General features: G+C 31.3%; 2 protein-coding genes across 6 annotated transcripts in view; one reads left to right on the forward strand and one right to left on the reverse strand.

Moving 5' to 3' along the window:
* Window positions 1-27,422, forward strand: part of LOC115887793 (RNA binding protein fox-1 homolog 2) — a 134,819-nt gene that overhangs the window by 48,214 nt on the left and 59,183 nt on the right. The gene's annotated exons all lie outside the window — the stretch shown is intronic.
* LOC115887818 lies at window positions 20,083-27,376 on the reverse strand. Of its 3 annotated transcripts, XM_030907341.1 has the most exons (3): window positions 24,259-27,376; window positions 23,102-23,859; window positions 20,083-20,121 (listed from the first exon to the last, which is right to left on the reverse strand). In XM_030907341.1, exon 1 carries the CDS (start codon window positions 26,883-26,885, stop codon window positions 25,680-25,682), a length of 1,206 nt encoding a protein of 401 aa, XP_030763201.1. In that variant the 5' UTR covers window positions 26,886-27,376; the 3' UTR covers window positions 20,083-20,121; window positions 23,102-23,859; window positions 24,259-25,679. The 3 variants fall into 3 exon arrangements, with proteins under 3 accessions (XP_030763201.1, XP_030763195.1, XP_030763209.1); XM_030907335.1 differs by lacking the exon at window positions 20,083-20,121 and having other exon boundaries at window positions 23,090-23,859; XM_030907349.1 differs by lacking the exon at window positions 20,083-20,121 and having other exon boundaries at window positions 23,090-23,507; window positions 23,905-27,376.

Consider the following 27,422-nt stretch of genomic DNA (forward strand, 5'->3'; position numbering starts at 1 on the left):
ATTTAACTAAAACTAGTAGTTATCTCTGTCTTAGATTAGATTGGATTTTTGGAGGTAGCTTATTAGCATATTCCACTGTGACCTTTACAGATCTGTTGTGGTTTTCTTCTGATGTTGATGTAACATTCTCCAGTTGTATCCTTTTCAAAAAGTCTAATAACTTGGAGACTGAATCTTCTCCATATAGTTTTTAACTAATGGCTAATGTTATCATTGTCTAATATACCCAAACCCTAATAAGAATGCTTCGTCCGTTAACAACCGAACCAATCCCATCAGTTCTAAATACCCATTAATCTTGCAATACTCTGTTACTAGACCCACTGCAGATTTGACTGTTTCCTGTCTCTGCTTATTAGGTTTGCCGTAAATTTTAGCAAATGTTCTATTTTGCCTGTCGTTGCCCTGGTGAATTTTTCCACCATTCTACAGATTACTTGGCCACTGACTGTTTGTAGCCATTTTTGTTACTGCTTTTGCTCCATCGCCGAAATGCTTCTATTGTATTAAAATCGATAATCATAGTTATTAAATACGATTTATTGTAAATTGAAATAGCTTCGTTTTTGTCAAGGGATAAAAAAATACAATAAAATATTCTACGTGGAGTAGCTGTTTTGAATACCCTGTATATGACATGCTCATTTGGTCAATGACACCCATCAACAAATTCATCAATCAGTTCCGTGTGGATAGAAAGTCACAATTTATTTAAACACAATTTATTTAACACTAATTAACAAAAACAATAACGATTAAAAGACTTAAAGAACTATATACAAACTATTTATAACTATTTATCTAGAAAGAATTTATTTTGAATTTAGCGCGACAACTACTGTACTCGTCTATTTATTTCTGTCCTCTTCAGGCCCCAGCCGCCGACTTTTATACCATAGCTAAAGATTTCTCGAATAATCCATAGATCGTTAGGTGCATAGAGAAGGTTTCGAATGTTTTCGTATGTATTACTCCATTCCAGTGGAACTCGATTCTTCTCGAACATTCGAATGAATCATTACGGTGTCTATTCTTTAATGCGATGTTAAGGTCATCTGGGGGCGGGACATATAGTTGGGTTAGGTCGAGTCCACACGGGTCCGCAACAATATTGTTTTATTAGGAGTAAAACTACTTTTTTGGCCTGTAATTCGTCCAAGCCATTACAGGCGAGGCACAAAAAGTCATTTTTACTCCGAATAGAACATGGTGTTTTTTTTCAAACGTAACAAATAATTTTTAAATAATTTCAAACGCAAATATAAAAATATTTAAAAATAATATCTTGTAAGTAATCACATATCGAGAAATTATGGTTAGACTCGTTGAATTTGACACTTTATTTCAATTTAATAATGTTTTCGTACTTTTGTGCTTAGGCGTAAAAGTTCTTTATTTGCATCGTTTCATGCCTAGCCAAAAAATGACTTGTTTATATTGTCAATCACGGCACAAAAATGTATACTTAATTAATAATAAAAATAAAATAAAAAGCTCTTTATCTTTAGGAAATTTCTTTATTTCCTGAATTTGTTCACACTTATTCATTTACACCGTGTATATTTCAGTTTATAAAAACTAATAAACGATTATCTTGGCCAATGAGGTGCAGCTTTGAAATAGACGATCATTATAATTGTTCTACGTAAAATAACTACACATGTTTGCAACAACCCTGACGTCGATACGATTTTTATCTTTTTTTAGGAATGTTTCTTCTTTCTCCCTATTTTCTACTCTCTCACGAAGGGGAGAAAACTTTGGCAATATGGCGGTCCCTCGCCTGGAGAGCTATTGGGCTGGGTTTTGGGGCCTCATTGCGAAGTTAAATTGGCTCGTCTGATGTTCGAATATTGAAATTTAGAGCCGTCGGGACAGGTGGTTTGGCTGTAGAGGCGAGTTCCTTTGTTGGTGCTTTTTTCTTCCGAATTCTGTTTGAATACGATTGCGTTCGACAATGAGATGACGTATCGGCGAAACGTCGATGCGGTGTTCAATATGGCCTGTTGACGATAATGACGTGTTTATCTGATTGATTTCAAGGAAAATGTTTGCTATTCAGAACGTTTCGTCATATGACAATAAGTTAATTGACTTTCAACTCTTCATTTAAAATAATATATAAGTTTCTTACTGATGTTCGAAATATTAGTGCTTTATACTTTAACTTTTAAAGTATTTTAATTTTAATTTTGTTGTTTTATACAGGGTGAGTCTTAAATAAGTGCAAATATTTTCACAGCTGGTAGATCTCGATAAAAGAAACATATTTTCTTTTTATCATTTTTCAAATAAGTCCAATCCAAAACAACCTAGCTATTTAAGTTTGAAAATTAAAAAAAAATGATTTTTTTTGGAAAAAAATTTAGAGCCACCGGATTTTTTCTGTATTTGCATCCCTTTTAGTGCCGTCACCATCAGGGGCGGATACAGACATTTTTTGGAGTTTTTAATTTTTAATTGAAAAGCATATCTTTTGATATTATGGCAACATTGGTACATAGTAGATTAAATTTACAAAAAAGAAAACCCAAAAAAACATTTCAAATGTTCAAAGTTCAAAAAGTAGACTTTTCAAAGTTGGACTTTAAGAAACACTAAAGAGAAAATGTTTCTTTTTTCGAGATCTACCAGCCCTAAAAATATTTGCACTTATTTAAGACACCCTGTACATTTCCAAAAAAATATTTTCCTGAATGTTAAACTATACCATTTAGAATAATTTTTACTTAATATAAAAATAAATTACTGTCTTAAGGTCAACTGACAGTAAGCGCCATTAAAACATAAAAAGAGTACAGACTAAGTAAATGAGGTCTAGGGTTTGACATCACCAAAATTATTATCGATTGTCATTCCCCAGTCCTCTTTAACGCCGTTTTTTTTTCAGTCGTATGGTATAATGCAGAACCACAGATGACATGTCGTTTGTGAGTCAACATGTCGATTTTGGTAACTTTAAAGGTTATAGATATTTTTATGTTTATTGACTGATTTTCTCAGGATTTGCTGACAAAGGATTTGAAATACTGACCTTTGTCCGACAAAATTAATTTTTCAATTTCCCCCGTCGGACTAATCAAAGTTCCCCTTTTTCATGACTCCAGATGAAGACTACACGGAAAACCCCAGATATGTCACATTTTCGTAGAAATTAAGATAGCGACACAACTTTATAGGCAAATTTTCAAAGAAAGCATTAATACGCTTAGTCCCAGCGATATTACAGCTTAGCTTTTTGGCCGTACAATGGAACAAATAGAGTAGTCGATGTATAATTGCCTTTTTCTCGGCTCCAGTTAAAATGGACAAAGCTGTTTTTTCCCGTGTAGTCTTTAGATGAGAGAAAAACAATCCAAAACGTTTTCGAAAATGTTTGCTATAACACAAAAATTATAAAAGTATTTCAATAATTCCACTCATATAAGTTTATAGCCCCCAAACTAATATGTTTCTATCATGATACTAATCGTACTGTTGTTCAATTTTTTATGTTACTTCGTAATCATAAAAAATTGAACATCATCTCATCTCCAATGCCGATCAATGGCCTTGGCTTGTTCCGTTTACCGCATTAAAAAATAATAAAGCCAAGAAAAAAACTTGATTTTGATTCGCTTGGTTGATAGGCTTACAAAGTATATGTATAATATAGAACTTGATTTTATGAAACTCGTTAATAAATTAACTAGATGATAATATAATTTCTTTACTATCATGCGTTACCAATTATTATTTTATTTTTTAATTATCTTCATACTACCAACTGTTACTCTGATATTTTTAATTTATTAAATTTCTTTCTTGGCTTTCACTAGTTTTTAAGAAAAATAAACAATTTTAGTCCAAGGTAGCTTCAAAGTATGTAACTTACTAAAATTTTATGTCTGAAATTTGTTATGAAGTTTATTATTCGTAACCTTTTATACAAACTCTTCAAAATCGTTTATTTTAAAATAGCTAGAAACTAAATTTTTGGTACTATGCGAATAACAAATTTTCGAATATATTTTAAAATAATATGTTGTTTATTTATGCTGAAGTCCATCAGGAATAATTTAGCTTTAAATCAAATCAACGTCAAATTGTTATTTTATATAAATGTATATATTCGAATTTTATGATTTTTATCATTTGGACATTGTTATTTTAATTTAATATGAAATATTTTCCAGGAACTTTGTTTAAAAATTGAATGTCAGTGAGAATTTAAATTTAATTAATATTTTGTTCACTCTGAAGGAAAATTGATATTTAGCCACATAATTCAGTTTTAGATTATTCATACATTCACTGTAGAGGACAGTCATGGATATCACCGATTTTATAAAAAAATATAGGCCATTGCAGTCTTAGGAGAACAGTAATGGATGTAAAGTATGTTTTAACACCATCATCAAAAATAGCCCAAAAACAAGAGTTCAAGAAATTAATTTTCTCACAAAACCAAAGTATCTAAGCCTTTAAAGGTGTATACGAAGAGTGCGTCTCAAAAGTGGCTCACCCCTATAACTTTTTTATTTTTTTTAGATAAGAAAACGAGATTTGGTATGTTAGTATATGACATAAATTAGGATTGATTGACGTATTCAATAATTGTTTTCGGTCACTTCCTGTTTCACCGGAAATGACTACAACCTTTGATTTTTAAATGGCACCCTCGGTATTTTTTTACTTTATTCGATAGAAAATAACACTCTGAATAGAATGACATATCATATGTCAACTTTTGACATTTTCGCATATGGTTTATTTGAAATTATAACTTGCGGTTCGTAACGAAAATTTGACTCGAAATGCCAAGTGTGTGGTATCAAAATATTCATAAAAATATGCTTTTTCCAAATATGCTAATGAGCCACCATCGTTCCATTTGAAAAAAATTGAGATATGATTAAAATAGATTGAGATAAAAATACGATTTGAGCATTTTCTAACTGGCCAGGACAAGGCATTTAAAACATTAGACGATCAAATCTATTTTTCCAAGGCTCCTTGATTAAGAGTTAGTGTTTTTAACATAGCCATGGCACTCTAGATAGAATTTTAAAATACAATTTTTTATTAAGCGAGAATGTCAAAAGTCGACATATGATATGTCATTTTATTCAAAAAGTCATTTTCTATCGAATAAAGTAAAAAAATACCGAGGGTGCCATTTAAAAATTAAAAGTTGTAGTCATTTCCGGTGAAACAGGAAGTGGCCTAAAACAATTGAATACGTCAATCAATCCTAATTTATGTCATATATTAACATACCAAATCTCGTTTCTTTTATCTGAAAAAATAAAAAAGTTATAAGGGTGAGCCACTCTTGAGACGTACCTTCTGAATCTACAATAAAATTTTCTACAAATACTGATATTTTGATAATTTTAGGACTACGCTAATAAATAGGAATGAAGATAATGTAAAATTTAAAAATGATTTACAAAAATCGGTTCGAAAGAGAATTATTTTTCAATATTTGAGAGTTAATCAAGAAAAAGATTTGCCTTGCTTCGTCTTTGTCTTTTCTTAAAGACGGTTCACAGAAGACTTCAAAAGAACTTTGTCCCCTTTATGTTTGAAATTATTACGGAGTTTCCTTAATGAGATGCTTTTAGGAGATTGTAAATTATATCAAAGTCTTTATTAATATTATCTAAAAAATAATTTTTGAAGTATTCTTTTTAATTACAGGAATCAAATTTCATGAACATCAACTTATAACAATAATATTTCACCTGGTACTGTCAGGATGGTACTTAAAAATAATAATGGCATCGCTGATTGAGCTATTCTTTGAATTCAAAACAAAGGATCGCTTTTTTCAGTATGAAAAGCGCTAGTTACATCGTGTGAATATCTCCGTATAATAATATGTTAAGTTCTGCAAGACGTTTATAAAAAATCAATTGATACATCATGTCTGTCAGTACGTCAGACCCAAGAATATTTTTTTTGTTGAGGACGATGTATTATAAAACTATGTTACCAATCATCGTGATGTTAGCTTTGTTTGACTGGTTCTACAGTTTGTCATTTGTAACTTTTCGCAATATAGCTGAAGAAAGAACCGTCAAAATAGTCCATGAAGCTATTAGGCTGGGAGCTACGCGACAAAAATGAGAAATTATTGAAACACTTTTGTTGAAACATTTTCTGTTGGTTTATATTTTTTTTCCTATGCGAAATTTTTCGAAAAAAATGTTTGGTGGTGTCTTTCATCTGGTAGTCAAAATGTCATCACAGTACTTCAATACGCTGATGATTTTGCTCTAGTTGCAAATACGTTACAGCAAGTGCAAGAAATGTTGAACACATATATCTGGACATACGAGGCTTTGGGACTTAAGCTGAACATCGATAAAACTAAAATCATGTGCACTCCTCCGGAAGATCACAACAATGCTATAAAAATCGGAGAAGAACTATTGGAATATGTAGCGGAATTCAATTACCTCGGCAGTTTGATTTCGGAAAAGGCCAATGTCGACTCTGAAATTCAGCACAGGATTAGCAGCGCCTCAAGAGCATTCTGGAAATTAAAAGACAGGGTTTTCTACAAGTATATTTTATACAAGGATATTTTCTACAAGTATATTTTATACAAGTACAAGGATATTTTCCACGAAAACTTAAAGGATATTAACAAGCAGAATGAGTGGGAAGAGGCAGCTCACAATAGAACGTAATGGAAAAGAATTGTAAAGTCAGTTAAGAGCGACAACCAAAAAGTAAAGAGGCACCAAAGCAATGAGATTTTTGAATGTCCGGAGTGCGATAGACAGATAACATCACGTATCGAGCTTTTCAGTCACAGAAAAGCTCATGAAAGAAAACGTCTTGCGTGACCATTTTCTGATGCGTGTCAAATACTCGTCAGCGAGTAATGGCAGTGGCAGTATGTATGTATGTAGTGGTCAAAATGTGTCTGTCAAAAATCAAAGTGGTCCATTTCATGACTGATGAGTCTGAATCAATAAATCTTAAAAATTTGATCCACAAACGACATACATGTGAATTTGGTTATTACTTCTTAAGTCATAGTGTCATAGTAGGTGTAGAAGTAACATTTTTTCTATTCCTTCTATGACGTCATTTTTAATGTATCACACTGTATATCGTTATTATTGAATGCGACGTAAATACATACCTTCTTTGAGTTCAAGGTTCTGTATCATATTATAATGGAATTGAGTTCGCAGCATTCTTTGTTGTTGACTAACAGGTTTGTTTATTTATACCGTACTATTTAAACGCATTGGATCAAGTTCAACAATATAAATAATTAAAAACAAATTAATGTCAGATTTTTTTGTACAATCCCCAGAGAAATAAGTAGATATAGATGCGCCTTAACATAATACAAGCCTAAATTGTATTGATTTGTAGTTAATCTGCGATATTGTCATCAACAAATTGTACAGGGTGAGTCTTAAATAAGGGCAAATATTTTCAGGGTAGATCTTGATAAAAGATACATATTATCTCTTTACCTTTTTTAAGTCCAAAAAAACCGAGATACTTATTTTACTTTGAAAATTAAAAAAAAATATTTTTCGCTTAAATTTTAGGAACAACTGGATCTTTTCTGGGTTTTTCTTCTTGTAAATTTAATATATCTACTATCTGTGTTGCCATATTATTAATATGTTCTATAAGTGAATGAATGATGAATGAGTGATGAAATATGTTCTGTAAGTAAAAATTAAAAAAAATAAAAACATTTTTTCCAAAAATTCCAAATTTTTTTGCGAAAAAACCCTCATAGCCGTGTTTCTGAGGTCGAAATATACTACCCCTAAAAATATTTGCACTTATTTAAGACCCACCCTGTATAAGCCAGGAAAAATTTTGACAGGTGGTATCCAAACAATTCAATTTACTTGTAAATTAAGGCAGACTGTTAATATTAAATTATATTATTAATAATCTGTCAATTTATGAAATGATTATTATAAATATGGCCCTATTCATTGGCGTGCCCCTAACACAGACATAACTGCTACTACTGTCATATATCCTCACAGACAGACTATCCTGGACAGACTTTATATTGAACTGTGATTTAAAAAAAAATAATTTAATAATTTTTATAAAGATTAACGCATGAATATTATATTAATTGATTTTTTTTTTGTTCTAGGTAAGTTCACATTCTCAGTTACTGTGTGATGGTGATTACGATTTAATCAAATTTGTAAGTGTATTATTGAAAATTTGGGTATAGGTATTCTTGTGAAATGTGTTATCATTGCAAGATGTAAACAATAGCTTGTCTATGAACTCCACAAAACAGATGTTTCCCAACGCGTTGCATGTACGATTTTTTCTAACTTTGATTTTACTGGCAAAAAAACTATTAAAGTTTATTACCATATTATCAAAGCGAATTATGTCATATTTTTTTGAAAAAAAAATCTCTAGTTTACTAAATTTATGCGAATTTAGAGAATATATCACCCTGTAAAATTATCGCCTTGTATGAACTGTTGCTGAACATAAAATAAAAAGCTTTTTGGCCGTTATCCAGCTATACAGCACTGACGCGCTAGACAAAAGATCCTAATATAGCCGTATCCCGAACCATATTTTCCAATTTGCCTTCAAGGTCTTATTCATTGGCTGGAATTAAACCAGTTTAATTTACCAGATGCACAACAGTAGCGTCGGCCTCTGATTGGCTGGCAGAGAGAATGACGACGATGTAGAATTGTCACTGTGAACGAAAAAATCTATTGAAGTATAATGCCGGGTCCAGACCAAGGCGATAAAAAGTAAACACGATTTTGAGAAAAAAACAAGACAAACTTGCGACAAAAAATGGGGAATTCTGGCTTCTGCCAAGACAAACTTGAGACAAATTGTCCAAAGACAAATGTACAACAAAGTCAAAAGTTTAGTTGTTGCGACTGAGTTTTATTAACCATGTGTGATTTCACTGGTCTCCTACTGTTGGCAGCACACGCCATCCACACTGTCGTAAAATATACGAACGAAACAGACACTTTGATCTTTACCGACTCGAGACGGGACATTGAAAAGTCTCCGAATTTTGAAACAAAATAAAAATGAGACAAAAGTGTCGCAGCATTGTTTTATATTTGTCGCAATTTTGTCGTAAAACATGAATATTTCTGTCTTGTCGTTGTTTTGTCTGCTTGGTTTGGACCCGGCATAAGATTTCATTAAATGTTTTCACTGCCGTGTTTTACAAAACAAGGGCGTTCTTTAAGCCCATGCTGATACTTCTTTCCGTCCACGCACTCTTGAATAAATAATTTAACCCTTTTTTTCGCGAACGGTTGACGGTTGACGGGTTAAATAATTCGAGCCTAAAGGGAAAATAGAATTTTAAACAGGTGATTTGCACAAATTGTTTTGGAAGCGGTCCAAAAGAGGTGACGGAACGTAGGGCGTTGTCGGGCCATATAAGGGTGCAAAAGGACATTATTTATTCAGAAGGGGCAGCAAGCTTGCGGTGACGCCCTTTACCAATGGCGGGTAGAAAGAGAAAGCCGGTGTTTTGTGTGTGTTTTACTAAAATTAAAGCCTTTGTTAACCACGTTTAATTTCCGAAATCGACTCGCGCTCTCGAGAAAGATAATATTCGGAGTAGTTTTAATTAATACTAGTGCGTACCCGCGACTTCGTTCGCGTCGAATTCACCATTTGTAATGGTGATGTTTGCCAAAAATAAGCTTTTTGCGTCAAGCGGTTTAAGCAGAATCGTGGTTAATCAATTACCTAACTTTTTGGAACACCCTGTATGATTTTTTAAAAAATTTCAAAATATTAAAAAAACAAAATTATGCGTGTCCAAGCGTTTTTCCGAAATACTAACCGTTTTTTAAATAATAAATATTGTAATATTTGAGGGGCGTTTTCACCCTCTAGGAATTTGAGATTCTAGAAACCCCTCCTTATCGAACCTCTACACCCCACAGTCAATCCGTTTGCCAAAAATGAGCTTTAAACGTCAAGCAGTTTAAGCAGAATCGTGAATACGCAATGGTCATATTTTATGAAACACCCTGTATAAAATTTTAAAAAATCTTAAAATATGTAAAACAACAAAATAAAATATACGTGTTTAAGAGTTTTTCCGAAAAACTCACCGGTTTTTAAATAAAAAATATTCTAATATTTGAGGGGTGGTTTCACCCCCTTAGAATTCGAGTTTCGAAAAATACCTCTACACTCTAAAGTCAATCCGTTTTCCAAAAATCAGCTTTTTACGTCAAGCGCTTTAAGCAGGATCGTGATTAATCAATGATCAGTTTTTTCGAAACACCCTGTATACATCTTTAAAAAATCTTAAAATATCTAAGAAAACAAAATAAAATATACGTGTTTAAGTTTTTTAGTATATTAGTATAGATTAAATTTGAGGACCTCGTTTGTGTTTTGCTAGAGTTCTGGCCGTTTTCTGTGTTGCAGAGCAACGTATTTTTAATTTCAAATTTCGTAAGAACTGGCGGAGTAATTTCAGTTTAGTTCACATCAAATTATATGCTTTGCGAGTAAAAACTACTTAAGAAAATTGAAAGCAAACACGTAACGTTATAACGAAAAACTAAGTATAGAAGCAAAAGTTGTTTTAAGCAGGAGTTAGTTACATCTGAAAGGGATATTTATTCTGCGTTATAGATTAAGCAAACACTGTTAAAACTTGTGTTACATGAATTGGATTTCATTTTACATCTTCTTTATGATATTTCTCGGCTCTGAATTTAGTGTTTCAGTAATTTTTAGTTATTTATTTTCTTGATCAAAAAATCTACATGAAATATTAAGGAGTATCCTTAGATTTTTTTGATATCCTCCTATTTTGTGGATCCTATTATGGTGCATGCACTTGGTGGTTGTTATGCTTCCCCAGTGAGGCTTTTTCGACATACGACATACCAAAAAGTGCCAAATAGAACTTTCTACTTTTCAGTTAAAATGACAGACAACTGCCACTTATTATACATACACACACACATATTATACCGATCTCGTCATCGAAACTGCGTGGTCTGGATTTTAACGTGTAAGACAGCTATGTAGACAGCTTAAATAAAAAATCAAATGTATTAAAAAGAGATAAAAGTTAGGTTGATACATTTTCTGCTATGCGGTATTGCTGGATTTTGCATCAAAATTTCAAACCGCACAAGTAAGCGTTTACGAAAAATGTTGAATTCTTTTTCACAATTAGTTACTCATTTTACTAAAGCTGTAATATATTCTTAAGCAACTGTCTAACAGAAATGAGCATTATTCAATAGCTTAGATATATTATCTTCATTTATTAGTTTATTTCTCGTATTTCTCGGCAGCACTGTTTTGTATTTTGTCTCTCTGTCTGTCAACTGGTCGTATATATTTATCTCTGTCGTATGCATTAAAATACAGACCACGGAGATAAGGTGACCAGGGCTAGTATATATTTTTGGAGAGACTATAACCACAACCAGCCTGCTGACTTATTATGGTACTATAATTTGCATGAAAATTTGCATACCTACCTAGATACCTGGTTCTTCTCTTATGTAACAAGTCTGGTTCTGAGCTCCATTGAACCCTCTTTTTTAAAAACGATCGAGACTGGTGAAGCAAACCGTTCACTGGAGAAACAGAGAGGGACACAGACATAACAAGGCTTTCAGAATCATTCAATGACCCATTTCTAAATTATAGGAACTGGTAATGCTCAGCAGAAATAAAGTGCGAACTACAACAAGTCTCTTGACAGGACATTTGGCTGTCAAGTACCACTTGAACAAGCTCAGCCTGTATCAAGGAATTTTTTCTACAGACTCGGCGATAAAGATCCTGAAACAACAGAGCACATAATATGTCACTGCGAGGCTCTGGATCGCAAGCGACATTTTGTATTTGGGAAAGCAAGGCTAGGACTTGAGAATCTCTAGGGAACTGAGTGCATATATAGAAAGGGGAGATACACAATAGACGTTACACGTCTCAGTACTTTTGGCATAGGACGGCTCTTTACGAGGAAAAACAAGCGATGATGACCGGCTGATACTAAAGAAGCTGTGCCTAACTACGATAAATTTTATTTAGTTTTATATGAATTCCAATTTTAATTGCATGTTAAATTTCATCGACATTCTGTACTGTACTTTAGCTTCAAGCTACGCTGGACAAAGCATTTCAAAGCCAGATGAAAGGCTAGCCCTGTAACCGAGCTACATTAATTAATACACACGAGCAGAAATAATCGTTCGCCAATTTATTTATATTCGGTTAGGGCAGCGCTCTCAAAGGGCGTTTTTTTAATTAAACCTGATGATGAAACGATTGAAAAGCGCTTACTGCCTGTTTTCACTCGGTTTTCCACGGCCGCTGCTGTTCATTTTTTTTCCTTCTTCCATTTCCATTTTTCTCGGTCTGGGCTAAGCGGTGTCGCGCTTTGTTGGCTTCGAAATTTCAAAAAGGAAATACACCACCCGATTGTAGTGTGCCTTGAAAAGAAGCTTGGCGCTCTTTTGTTTCACCGTCTGTGTGACGTGTTTTTTTTTTGTTTTTTCGTTGAGATATACCTATTTCCCATATGGGATTAGTATGGATGGAAGATTATTTCCAGTTGGTTGAAATATTTTACCAATTCGCGGGGAGACTATACAGCTTCATTCAGAACCTCGCAATTAGTAGAATAAATTAGTGGTTTCAATTACAATTACCCTATGGATACAACTGACTAGCAAGCTGTTGCTAGGATATTCTATTAATTTTAATTATGTTTTTTAAATATTGTGAATGATCGCAAACTAAAAAGTATAAAGTGTAATTGAAACCACTAATTTGTTCCACTATTTGCGAGGTTCTGAATGAAGCTTCATAGTTTCTTAACTTTTTTTACTAATTAAACATAACTACCACTAATTTTGACGCTCTACTACATTCTTCTACTTCTAACTGAAACCACTAATTTTGAGGTACTGAATTGAAGCTTTAGATGTGTTAATTATACAGGGTGAGTCCTTAAATATGTGCAAATATTGTCAGGGTTAGTAGATCTCGAGAAAAGAGACATATTTTCTCTTCACCGTTTTTCAAAGTCCAAAATAACCGAGTTATTTAACGTTGAAAATAAAAAAAATGTTTTTTTGCTTAAATTTTCAGAACCACTGGATCTTTTCTGCATTTTCTTCTAAATTTAATTTACTACTACTGTGTTGCCAATTTTAGCCTATGAACTAAAAAAATCCACTTTTTTTTCAAAAAATTCAAAACTATCAATTTTTTTTAAGCGAAAAAAAATTATAGACGTGTTTCTGGAGTCGAAATATTCTACCCCTAAAAATATTTGCATTTATTCAAGACCCATCCTGTATTAAACAACCATCTAATAAAATCTAATAAAAATTCCAGCTCCGATTCATCACCAACAGCAAAATCTATTTTAGCCAGAGCAAGAACAAGACTTTGAAAAGACGCAAAACGACAAAAAGGAGAATGTGTGCCTAAAACGGTCGTTTCGAAAATAGCCATGGCAAAAACGTTAACCCAGGCAACGGATGCCGCCGATGCCAACGACGCCAATGAAAGAGCGAAATGCGTTTTATTTATGGAAACCGAAGATCCCGCAGGAACTCCTTCGTCGGTCGGTCGGCTCGCGTAGACAAAGAACGGGAACGCAAATAAATCGGTCTATGATCCTGAGGGAATGAGTCAACGTTTTCCATGTTGAAGGTTTGAGTCATCAATTAAAGGCGTCAGATTCTGGCCATAATTTTAGATTTTAGTACAACAACACGCTGGAAAAAAAGATATGTCTAAAAAGTAGTACTAAATGTAAGCTGAAACAAAATAGGGTCCCAATAATTGCACTATTTTATTCCACTAATTACAAGGTTCTGAATGAAGCTTTAACTTTAGACCATAGATAAATACAACAAGTTTAGATTGGAAAGTGGCCATAAGGAACCGGCGTGAAGATAGCCACGGTTTTCCATCCACGGTTTCAGAAAAATCCCAACCATAGTAAACATACAATTATGCCTTGTTCTCGGCCATGATATTCCTTCCATTCTATATCCAACATCCAACTTAGCAGACCTTCTGGTTCACAACAGGGCCTAGACTGGTCGGAGAGCCCTTGATATCTCTTTCACACTTTCATTTAATAATTAAATTAGGAGGGCTGGATGGTATAATTTCTAGAAAGAATAGCCAGTGAAATAAAAACTTAGGCATGGACATTACCTTTCTTACCTTTGTCTGCTATTTTTTAATAAAAAACAACTGTTTAGTTTGCAGAAAAATAAAATTAACAATCAAAAATTTCTTAAAAAATGATCAAGCCTTGTACTACGCCGCGTGCCGCTTTTGGAACAAACAACAAACAAAGAATGAGGTTAGAGGCGTTGCCAATGTCAATTTTCTAAACTACCCAAAAATCTAAATAAAATTCGCCAATTTGGGGAGAAAAATGTCCCGATTCACCAAAAATTCCCCATATGATTATTTTAACAAAAAAAAAATAATTTTAATAAAAATACAATATTTATTATATATATGTTAGAGAGATTAAACTGTAAATTACCTCCTTGTTTTTTAATCCCTTCCCTAGTAGTCATTAAATAATTTGAGGTCACTAAATTTTCTTTCAACTGAAGCATTTGCAAAGGGAAGCACAAGTAAAAAGCAGATTATAATTTTAAGTTGGGAAAGATATATCGTCCCGCTCCGTTTTTAAAGCTAAAAATTTTACGCCATTTTCAATCAGCAATAAAATGTTGAAACTCCCCTTATTTTCACCCCCTATTGCTAAAATCCCCACAAAACTCCCAATCGGCTCCGGATTCCCCAAAATTTGGGGAATTCCCCACAAATTGGCAACGCTGGAGGTTAGCGTGTTCTTTCTGAATATGCTAAGACTAACGGACTAGTGTCGAAACACAGATAGCTAGATGGACGTATTTCGGCACTTGCGTCGGTGCGCTACAGGTACATTTGCCTGGGCGTCGTATGTCTTCTGGCAGTCTTTTAATTTTTCTGTTTGTCTATGACAGTGTACACCTCCAAGCGCGCGCTATCCTCAAGTGTTTTATAAGCAAAAAATCAACAAGTACGAGTCCAGAACGGGAATAAAGGTGAGTGCCCACAGTCCTGATACATTAACTCACCCTAATGAACTGAGCCCCTTAATTCTCGCCCGTAACATTGTTCCTTCCGCCGCAGATCCCTTTCTGAACTACGTACATATTTTACTTATACTCAATTAAATTGATTATCATAATTAATTTCTCAAAATTATCTAAATATCATTAATATTTTTGTAATATATTATTTTAAATATATTCAATAAAATAAATTCTCGAACAAAATCTATATTTATCTTCTCTTTAACGCAGTAAAAAAAGGTAGTACATTTTTTGTCACTGGTTCCACTGGCCAGGAATTTGCGATCGACCGATCGATTTTTAAATTACCGTACCGGTGTTAAAAGCGATATCTAGCGCTGTTTTGCGATACTGGTCCGGATATTTCTTTTTTACGCTCAAATTTATCGATACGCATTTAGTCTCAACTCTAGGCTGTTCTCTCTCTTAATAGTTTAAATTTTAATTAATAAATACACTCAATTAATACGAATACCTTAGTAAAAATAATAATTATTTTCTCATATCATATATTATTGTAGAATATATCATTCTTACTCTCTCTCTCTCTCTCTCTCTCTCTCTCACACACACACACACGCACATACACTCTCTCAGTTAATTATTCTATTTCTCTCTTATTCTTTTAACTAATTACTCTCTCTCTCTCTCTCTCTCTCAGTTAATTATTATATTCCTCTGTTTCAGAAATGTAATCGGGTTCATGATCTTTGCTTATAAGGGCTTTTTGAGTCGCGCAACGTTCTTTGGGAATTTTTAATTGTTCTTCTTTTGCAATCATTAATACACGTCTTCTAATTTTTCTTACTACGCGGCTACATTTCTGCGGCCTAGATCCCTCTAAAACAATAGCTTTTATAAACCCAAACCAATTTTCTACCGGAGCGTTGCTAACTCGTTTTTGATTAGTCTCCATGATTATACAACTCCATAAAGGCAAAATTGCCATATACTTTTTTAGTATCAATTGTATAAAGTCAGCATTAAAATAATCATTATTTGGCATATTGTTGTTAACATTTTTGTCGATTTGGTGCTGAATTTCTTCCATTAATACGCTGAAATGTTGAAAAACGGGCTTTTTTGATAGTTTGAGCCTTCAGTTATAATTGAGCCTTCTAATTGATATCTACTAGAGTTGCTAAAATCAAAATCTTTTTCAATATCTTCGCTAAATTTGTTATTTAAGCATATTTCAGTTAATCCTGTTATTGCGTTTTCAGTTTGTACATTTACTTTTTCAGAACAAAGAATAACTGCGATGTATATGAACCATTTTGAAAATATATCTATATTGCTAAAATTTATTGATGCTGCCATGCATTCTTTTAAAAAAAGTTTTACAGTGTTATTATTATTCAGTTTTTTTATGTCATTGCACACAATTTTAAAAAAATGCGAACAGCAAATATTTAATTTGGTTATTCCGTTGTTTTGAATATAGTGGATCAAGCGTCATTACACGAATACTTATATGCATGGAACAAATAATCATTCAGTGTAATGTGGTTTCAAAACAGCATTGTAGCATGAATTAGCGCAAGACTATAATCTGTAAGGAATACGATCAAATAATGGCCATTTTTGCCTTTAGATATGGCATACTGTTTAAAATAAGCCATCCAAGTACCTATTGAAATTGTGTCATGTTTACCAATTATACATCTCAAATATAGGGCATATTCACGTGAATTAAATGAGGTAGAGATAACGGCAGCGTAGTAAAATATTCTTGTTCTAACATATGATGGTTTTCGTATGATATTACCTGTAGCATCTAAATGTATTGTTGGCTTTAGTTTGTTCATTATTAAACTCAATTGCTCTTCGCTAAAAATATAGACATGAAATGGCTCGCCTACACCCTTAAGATAACTGCTATTATTTCGCATCATCAGGCACATATCGTAAAAATCATCAGAGTGACGGTCATTTTTCCGAAATGTTCCGATCTCATCTTTCGAAATGCAGTATCCGATTTAATTGATTGTAAATTACCTTCTTTTATTATTTTATGATTTGCGGTTAGAATTTTTTTTACGTATTATAAACCTATATCTATCAAGTGTCATTAACCCAATTTTTACATTGAAGAGAATGTAAGTCGTCAAAATGAACTTCTTTTTCCCTAAACTTCCCAATTATATAATTTTTATCTATAAACTTATAATAATTATTGGAACGTACAATTCCATTATGAAAAAAATATAATATATTATCAATTTTAGGTAAATGTAACTCACTTTTATAGATATTTGAATCACTTATTTTATTGTAAAACTGTTTCAGAAAACTTCCTTTGAAATAACTGTAATTTACTTTTTGTTTTTTATTCCATTCCTCTGTTTCAGAAATGTAATCGGGTTCATGATCTTTGCTTATAAGGGCTTTTTGAGTCGCGCAACGTTCTTTGGGAATTTTTAATTGTTCTTCTTTTGCAATCATTAATACACGTCTTCTAATTTTTCTTACTACGCGGCTACATTTCTGCGGCCTAGATCCCTCTAAAACAATAGCTTTTATAAACCCAAACCAATTTTCTACCGGAGCGTTGCTAACTCGTTTTTGATTAGTCTCCATGATTATACAACTCCATAAAGGCAAAATTGCCATATACTTTTTTAGTATCAATTGTATAAAGTCAGCATTAAAATAATCATTATTTGGCATATTGTTGTTAACATTTTTGTCGATTTGGTGCTGAATTTCTTCCATTAATACGCTGAAATGTTCATGAATACATTTTTTTTGATAGTTCATTCCTTTAGTTAATGAATTCCAAAAATCACTCTAATTATTCAATTACTAAGGCACCTCTGTCAAAATTTTCATATTCCTTCAACAGATTTGTTTCAGAACGTTCATTTCATTTCACACCCTTAGAGGTTTTCATTTCCAAAAGTTACTTTTTCAGTGCAAATTATAACATAAGGAACGTCTGTGCAGAATTTCATACTTCTAAAACCGATTGTAAAATTTATTGTACAAATTTTCATCCATTCTTTCTAGGGGATGTGTCAAAATTAGCTTCTATTACTCACTTTCGTTTATGTCATCTGCACAAAATTTCATACTCCTAGAACTAACATTTTTGTACAAAATTTCACCCCCCAGTTTCACTACTATAGGCTATACATTTCCAAAATACTTTATCAATGTTCAACAAATAATCATTCAGTGTAATGTGGTTCCAAACAGCATTGTAGCATGAATTAGCGCAAGATTATAATCTGTCACAATACGATCAAATAATGGTTTCGTATGATATTACCTGTAGCATCTAAATGTATTGTTGGCTTTAGTTTGTTCATTATTAAACTCAATTGCTCTTCGCCAAAAATAGACATGAAATGGCTCGCCTACACCCTTAAGATAACTGTTATTATTTCTGTATCATCAGGCACATATCGTAAAAAATCATCAGAGTGATGGTCATTTTTTTCCTGAAATGTTCCGATCTCATCTTTCTGAAATGCAGTATCCGATTTAATTAATTGTAAATTTCCTTCTCCTAGTAGGTACAGATTTTTTTGTATAATTACAATTTTTTTATCTAATTATACCACCTTTATGGGTCGAATTTTAAAAAATACTTAGTACTCATCTTAGAGAACGAATTAATATTCTCCGTATTTACCTAAAGTTTCCTAATTATAGCACAGATAACACATAATCATACTAGTTAATTTTTTTTTGGAATAGAAGTAATTTTTATTAGAAGGTACAAAAAATTAAAAATCTAAAATTTTATTTTCATAGCTACGTTTTATAGCCTTAGGATGCCTCATGTACTAACGAATACGAAATATATAATATAATCAATACATATTTCTTTTTAAATATCGAGAAATAAAATATGTTTTGGCAACACCGTACGAAATATCGCCGCGCGTAGTCCTCAAAATTTAAAATATTAGCATTTTCAGATTCGATTATGTTCAAAAGCGCCACCGTGTGACAAATCACTAAAGCTTCCACACGAGAGTTCTTAAAACTATAAATATATATAAGTAATATATACATAAGAAATGGCTCGCCTACAAACTCTTAAGATAACTGTTATTATTTCGCATCATCAGGTGAAATTAAAAAACTTTTTTTGACGATCATAATAGCCTACATGTTCTGTTGGTATCTTTCGACTAAAATAATAACATTTAATTACTTAATAATTACTTATGTTATTATTAATTTGCTAAAATTTGCCAGTTTTTGCATTTATTTTCCAGTTTATAATAAACCTATCCTGCTTTAAATTGCACTCACGCCACTGAAACTGATGTAACGTAGCACCACAAAATATTTGAAAATAAATAAAGTATTTTCCGGCTAATTATTTCTATTTTTGATATACATATTTTATCTTAATACATTTCATAATAATTACATTTGTCTTCGAACTTGTAACATTTTGTATGAAAATGTCTTTACAAAGTTTACATATTGACTGAATCAGTAAAACTGCAATTATTCGCCACAAATTAAACATTCCTGTTCCACTTTTTCTAAAGATTCCAATAATCTATCGTCTAAATTATATCTGTACTGGTTAATCTAGTTCTTTTCCGAAATTGATTCTTTGCGAGTATCTTTTCAGCAAAATAAATTATATATACTCCACAGTGTCAAACCCAATTTTTTTGTGTATGAAGTCAACAAAAGTCCACTTCTTTTCCCTCAAGAGACGCCCAGTAACTTTTATATATTTTTCTAAAAACCTTAAGAATCTCTTTTTGGAATCCTCAGTTTTATTTAGACTACTAAACGATGGATCCAAATAAACAAATGTCTTTAAGTGAAATTACATATCGAAAGGCACCAATGGTTTCCCTTTGGATTTAGTGGTATGAATAAAATCGTCAAGGCACATATTTTAAAAATCAGAGTGAAAAAATCTTTTCCGAAGGTCTTCAAACATTTAAAAAGCTGCATGTGCAGTAGAACAGGATACCTGCTTTTTATATGTTACCGGTGTTGTTTCTATTTACGTATAATAAACCTATATCTATCAAAGTGTCATTAACCCACTTTTACATTGAAGAGATTGTAAGTCGTCAAAATGCACTTTTTTCCCTAAACTTCCCAATTATATAATTTTTATCTATAGACTTATAATAATTATTGGAACGTACAATTCCATTATGAAAAAAAATAATATAATATATTATCAAATTTTAGGTAAGGAACTATCCTTTGAAATAACTGTTAATTTACTTTTTGTTTTTTTATTCCATTCCTCTGTTTCAGAAATGTAATCGTAAATGATCTTTGCTTATAAGGGCTTTTTTCCGAGTCCGCGCAACGTTCTTTGGGAATTTTTAATTGTTCTTCTTTAATTCATTAATACATTACGTCTTCTAATTTTTCTGACTACGCGGCTACATTTCTGCGGCCTAGATCCCTCTATAAAACAATAGCTTTCATAAACCCAAACCAATTTTCTTGAAGAGAGCGTTGCTAACTCGTTTTTGATTAGTCTCCATGATTATACAACTCCATAAAGGCAAAATTGCCATATACTTTTTTAGTATCAATTGTATAAAGTCAGCATTAAAATAATCATTATTTGGCATATATATGTTGTTAACATTTTTGTCGATTTGGTGCTGAATTTCTTCCATTAATACAACTTCTTGTTATTATTTCGCATCATCAGGCACATATCGTAAAATGTTGAAAAACGGGCTTTTTTTGATAGTTTGAGCCTTCAGTTTATAATTGAGCCTTCTAATTGATATCTACTAGAGTTGCTAAAATCAAAAAATCTTTTTTGCAATATCTTCGCTAAATTTTGTTATTTAACATATTTCAGTTAATCCTGTTATTGGTTATAATTCAGTTTGAACATTTACTTTTTTCAGAACAAAGAATAACTGCGATGTATATGAACCATTTTGAAAATATATCTATATTGCTAAATTGATTGATGCTGCCATGCATTCTTTTTGAAAAAGTATCCAGTAAATAGTTAAATGGTTTATTTCTTTATGTCATTGCACACAATTTTAAAAAATGCGAACAGCAAATATTTAATTTGGTTATTCCGTTGTTTTGGAATATAGCGGAATCGTCATTACACGAATACTTATAGGCATGGAACAAATAATCATTCAGTGTAATGTGTGGTTCCAAAAACAGCATTGTAGCATGAATTAGCGCAAGACTATAATCTGTCAATGGCGGACGTTTCGCTAAAGTTGCATCTTCTAAATTTATAATTTCTTGAACATGGATAAAAACCATTTTTCTGCCTTTAGATATGGCATAAAGTCGGATAAAATAGTTTTTTCCAAGTACCTGTATTGAAATTGTGTCTTGTTTACAATTATACATCTCAAATATAGGGCATATCTTGCGAATTAAAACTAGGTAGAGATAACGGCAGCGTAGTAAATATTCTTGTTCTAAGCATATGATGGTTTTCGAAACTGATATTACCTGTAGCATCTAAATGTATTGTTGGCTTTAGTTTGTTCATTATTAAACTCAATTGCTCTTTCGGCTAAAATATAGACATGAAATGGCTCGCCTACCACCCTTAAGATAACTTTGTTATTATTTCGCATCATCAGGCACATATCGTAAAAATCATCAGAGTGATGGTTTTTTTTCCGAAATGTTCCGATCTCATCTTTCGAAATGCAGTATCCGATTTAATATGATTGTAAATTACCTTCTTTTGTATTATTTTATGATTTGCGGTTAGAATTTTTTTACGTATAATAAACCTATATCTATCAAAGTGTCATTAACCCAATTTTGGAGATTTTTAGAAAATTTAGTCTTAATAGTTTTTGAATTCCGTCTTATGTTTGAAGAGAATACCGTCGTCAAAATTTTTTTCCCTAAACTTCCCAATTATATAATTTTTTATCTATAGACTTATAATAATTATGTAAGAACGTAAATTCCATTATGAAAAAAATATAATATAAAAATATAGAATATATATAAGTAATATATATATAAGAAATGGCTTGCCTACACCCTTAAGATAACTGTTATTATTTCGCATCATCAGGCAAATATCGTAAAAATCATCAGAGTGACGGTCATTTTTTCCGAAATGTTCCGATCTCATCTTTTTAAAAAAAATGCAGTATCCGATTTAATTAATTGTAAATTACCTTCTTTATTATTTTATGATTTACTGGTTAGAATTTTTTACTTATAATAAACCTATATCTATCAAAGTGTCATTAACCTAATTTTTACATTGAAGAGAATGTAAGTCGTCAAATGCACTTCTTTCCCCTAAACTTCCCAATTATATAATTTTTATCTATAGACTTATAATAATTATTGGAACGTTTCCATTATGAAAAAAAATATAATATAAAAATATAGAATATATATAAGTAATATATACATAAGAAATGGCTCGCCTACACCCTTAAGATAAGTGTTATTATTTCGCATCATCAGGCACATATCGTAAAAATCATCAGAGTGACGGTCATTTTTTCCGAAATGTTCCGATCTCATCTTTCGAAATGCAGTATCCGATTTAATTAATTGTAAATTACCTTCTTTTATTATTTTATGATTTGCGGTTAGAATTTTTTACGTATAATAAACCTATATCTATCAAAGTGTCATTAACCCACTTTACATTGAAGAGAATGTAAGTCGTCAAAATGCACTTCTTTTCCCCTAAACTTCCCAATTATATAATTTTTTATCTATAGACTTATAATAATTATTGGAACGTACAATTCCATTATGAAAAAAATATATATATAAAATATAGAATATATATAAGTAATATATACATAAGAAATGGCTCGCCTACACCCTTAAGATAACTGTTATTATTTCGCATCATCAGGCACATATCGTAAAAATCATCAGAGTGACGGTCATTTTTCCGAAATGTTCCGATCTCATCTTCGAAATGCAGTATCCGATTTAATTGATTGTAAATTACCTTCTTTATTATTTTATGATTTGCGGTTAGAATTTTTTTACGTATAATAAACCTATATCTATCAAAGTGTCATTAACCCAATTTTTACATTGAAGAGAATGTAAGTCGTCAAAATGCACTTCTTTTCCCCTAAACTTCCCAATTATATAATTTTTATCTATAGACTTATAATAATTATTGGAACGTACAATTCCATTATGAAAAAAATATAATATAAAAATAAGGAATATATATAAGTAATATATACATAAGAAATGGCTCGCCTACACCCTTAAGATAACTGTTATTATTTCGCATCATCAGGCACATATCGTAAAAATCATCAGAGTGACGGTCATTTTTTCCGAAATGTTCCGATCTCATCTTTCGAAATGCAGTATCCGATTTAATTGATTGTAAATTACCTTCTTTTATTATTTTATGATTTGCGGTTAGAATTTTTTTTACGTATAATAAACCTATATCTATCAAAGTGTCATTAACCCAATTTTTACATTGAAGAGAATGTAAGTCGTCAAAATGCACTTCTTTTCCCCTAAACTTCCCAATTATATAATTTTTATCTATAGACTTATAATAATTATTGGAACGTACAATTCCATTATGAAAAAAATATAATATAAAAATATAGAATATATATAAGTAATATATACATAAGAAATGGCTCGCCTACACCCTTAAGATAACTGTTATTATTTCGCATCATCAGGCACATATCGTAAAAATCATCAGAGTGACGGTCATTTTTTCCGAAATGTTCCGATCTCATCTTTCGAAATGCAGTATCCGATTTAATTGATTGTAAATTACCTTCTTTTATTATTTGCGGTTAGAATTTTTTTACGCATAATAAACCTATATCTATCAAAGTGTCATTAACCCAATTTTTACATTGAAGAGAATGTAAGTCGTCAAAATGCACTTCTTTTCCCCTAAACTTCCCAATTATATAATTTTTATCTATAGACTTATAATAATTATTGGAACGTACAATTCCATTATGAAAAAAATATAATATAAAAATATAGAATATATATATAAGTAATATATACATAAGAAATGGCTCGCCTACACCCTTAAGATAACTGTTATTATTTCGCATCATCAGGCACATATCGTAAAAATCATCAGAGTGACGGTCATTTTTTCCGAAATGTTCCGATCTCATCTTTCGAAATGCAGTATCCGATTTAATTGATTGTAAATTACCTTCTTTTATTATTTTATGATTTGCGGTTAGAATTTTTTTTTCGCGAATTTTAGAGGCCTTGATAATACCTAATTCGTTTCTTGCAATCTCTCTCAACGCCTTTAACATATTTAGTAAGTGGCTTTATATGGTTATAATTCAGAGAAGAACTGTATACTGTTACTTTGTGATAATTTGCATCATTACAAGTGAACTGATGAATAAAAATGACGAAAACTTTACAAGATTTATGATTGCAGTATCCATAAATTTTTAATACATTTTTTCTTGATATATAACGCTTTTCTTTGACGCATAATATACATACATTATTTATTTTTTGAAATTTCCTGCACAGCAAATAAGTCCACTGCTCAGGAATAGGTTTTAGGTTATTGAACATTTGTTTATATTCCTTCTTGATTATTAAAAAATCTCCTTCAAAGAATTTACAATTAACATACGGCGGACGTTTCGCTAAAGTTGCATCTTCTAAATTTATACTGTTAATTGGCAGAATTTTTGAACATGGATAAAATCTAATCTCTGGTCGATATCTATGGTTTCAAAGTCGGATGAAATATTCTTTTTTTCCGTAGATGTATTTGCAAAATTTTCAAAATCAGTATCAAAATTATCATAGTTAGATGGAAATATTTCTTTCGGTATTGAACTATTTTGATTTTGTCTTTCAAAAGATTTATTTAACGATGCCGAGCTACACTGATTATTATTGAAACTTTCACAGCGAGGTTGAATTAAAGGTGGGTTGTTAATATTTTGTTCCGATTTATCATGAGTAGGAGATAATCTAACATTATCAGTGTCTGCATTTATATCAAAAATGTTTTTTGTTTGTATAGAGAGTTCGATTTTTTTCCATTTTCTATTTACTGAGATCCGCATTTTTTTTGGAATTCTTTGAAGATTTCTTTAATTGAAATTCATCACATATTTTATAAAACATATTACTCCTATGTAGATTTAAATCATTTATTGTGGTCATTTTTTTTAAAATAATTAATAACATGTAATGTAATATCTGCAGTGTTATCTTCTGGGTCTTTGGCCAGTTTTGAGATTTTAGAAAATTTAGTCTTAATGTTTTTTGGATTCCGTCTTATGTTTCTAAGAATACCGTAACACGATTTTTCATTAGCATAACCAAATAAAATTGTTGAGGCTTTTTTTAAAATATCACTACTTGCTGTAAGGCTACAAATCTCCTGATAACATACATTTTTCGAATTGAAATATCCAACCAAGTCCAATATATTAGATTTTGCTTTTCGTCCCATTTTAAAGATAACTCGTCCTTATTTTTTAACTAAATAAAATTAACTTACCCCAAACTAAATTAGTATATCTTAGTGCATAAGATATAGAATTTAAAAACTAAACTACATACTAATAAAATTCTCTCTCTCTCTCTCTCTCTCAGTTAATTATTATATTCCTCTGTTTCAGAAATGTAATCGGGTTCATGATCTTTGCTTATAAGGGCTTTTTGAGTCGCGCAACGTTCTTTGGGAATTTTTAATTGTTCTTCATTTGCAATCATTAATACACGTCTTCTAATTTTTCTTACTACGCGGCTACATTTCTGCGGCCTAGATCCCTCTAATACAATAGCTTTTATAAACCCAAACCAATTTTCTACCGGAGCGTTGCTAACTCGTTTTTGATTAGTCTCCATGATTATACAACTCCATAAAGGCAAAATTGCCATATACTTTTTTAGTATCAATTGTATAAAGTCAGCATTAAAATAATCATTATTTGGCATATTGTTGTTAACATTTTTGTCGATTTGGTGCTGAATTTCTTCCATTAATATAATAATATAATTTAATTTCTTCCATATGAATTTTTGAACATGGATAAAATCTAATCTCTGGTCGATATCTATGGTTTCAAAGTCGGATGAAATATTCTTTTTTTCCGTAGATGTATTTGCAAAATTTTCAAAATCAGTATCAAAATTATCATAGTTAGATGGAAATATTTCTTTCGGTATTGAACTATTTTGATTTTGTCTTTCAAAAGATTTATTTAACGATGCCGAGCTACACTGATTATTATTGAAACTTTCACAGCGAGGTTGAATTAAAGGTGGGTTGTTAATATTTTGTTCCGATTTATCATGAGTAGGAGATAATCTAACATTATCAGTGTCTGCATTTATATCAAAAATGTTTTTTGTTTGTATAGAGAGTTCGATTTTTTTCCATTTTCTATTTACTGAGATCCGCATTTTTTTGGAATTCTTTGAAGATTTCTTTAATTGAAATTCATCACATATTTTATAAAACATATTACTCCATTGTAGATTTAAATCATTTATTGTGAAGTCATTTTTTTTTAAATAATTAATAACATGTAATGTAATATCTGCAGTGTTATCTTCTGGGTCTTTGGCCAGTTTTGAGATTTTAGAAAATTTAGTCTTAATGTTTTTTGAATTCCGTCTTATGTTTCTAAGAATACCGTAACACGATTTTTCATTAGCATAACCAAATAAAATTATTGAGGCTTTTTTTAAAATATCACTACTTGCTGTAAGGCTACAAATCTCCTGATAACATAAATTTTTCGAATTGAAATATCCAACCAAGTCCAATATATTAGATTTTGCTTTTCGTCCCATTTTAAAGATAACTCGTCCTTATTTTTTAACTAAATAAAATTAACTTACCCCAAACTAAATTAGTATATCTTAGTGCATAAGATATAGAATTTAAAAACTAAATTACATACTAGTAAAATTTTGTAAAGGTAAAATCTATTTTTTATGATAAAATAAAACTTAAACTAAAACTTAAACCAAAAAAGTAAGCTTTAAACTATTTTCTTTAGAATTCGAACTAATTTTGAGCTTTTGACACAAGCACACAAAATACATCTAGGCCTCGATCTATGCATAAACAATACCAAAATCAAACTAAAAATATCAACTTACAATTGCAGTTTGCTTATATTAAAAAAACAGAGAACCGACAGAGCGTCCCCAAGTTTTTGTGCGATCGCAGCAAAAAGCCTACTCCCTTTTTTCACCGTGTCGGGCTTGTTTCTTTTTTTTGTATGTACTTACTTTTTAATACATTATTTTATTATATAAAAATTTAAAATATAAAAATTTGGAAAAAATGTTTGGAAACTTTTTTAATTTTTAGCTAAAAACATA

This window comes from Sitophilus oryzae, unplaced genomic scaffold, assembly GCF_002938485.1.
Source record: "Sitophilus oryzae breed Bouriz unplaced genomic scaffold, Soryzae_2.0 scaffold_1165_pilon_pilon, whole genome shotgun sequence".
NCBI classification, from domain to species: domain Eukaryota; kingdom Metazoa; phylum Arthropoda; class Insecta; order Coleoptera; family Curculionidae; genus Sitophilus; species Sitophilus oryzae.

What these genes read in the sequence shown, in the direction of transcription:
- LOC115887818 (XM_030907341.1), bottom strand. Translation starts at nt 26,885, where the DNA reads ATGGGACGAAAAGCAAAATCTAATATATTGGACTTGGTTGGATATTTC.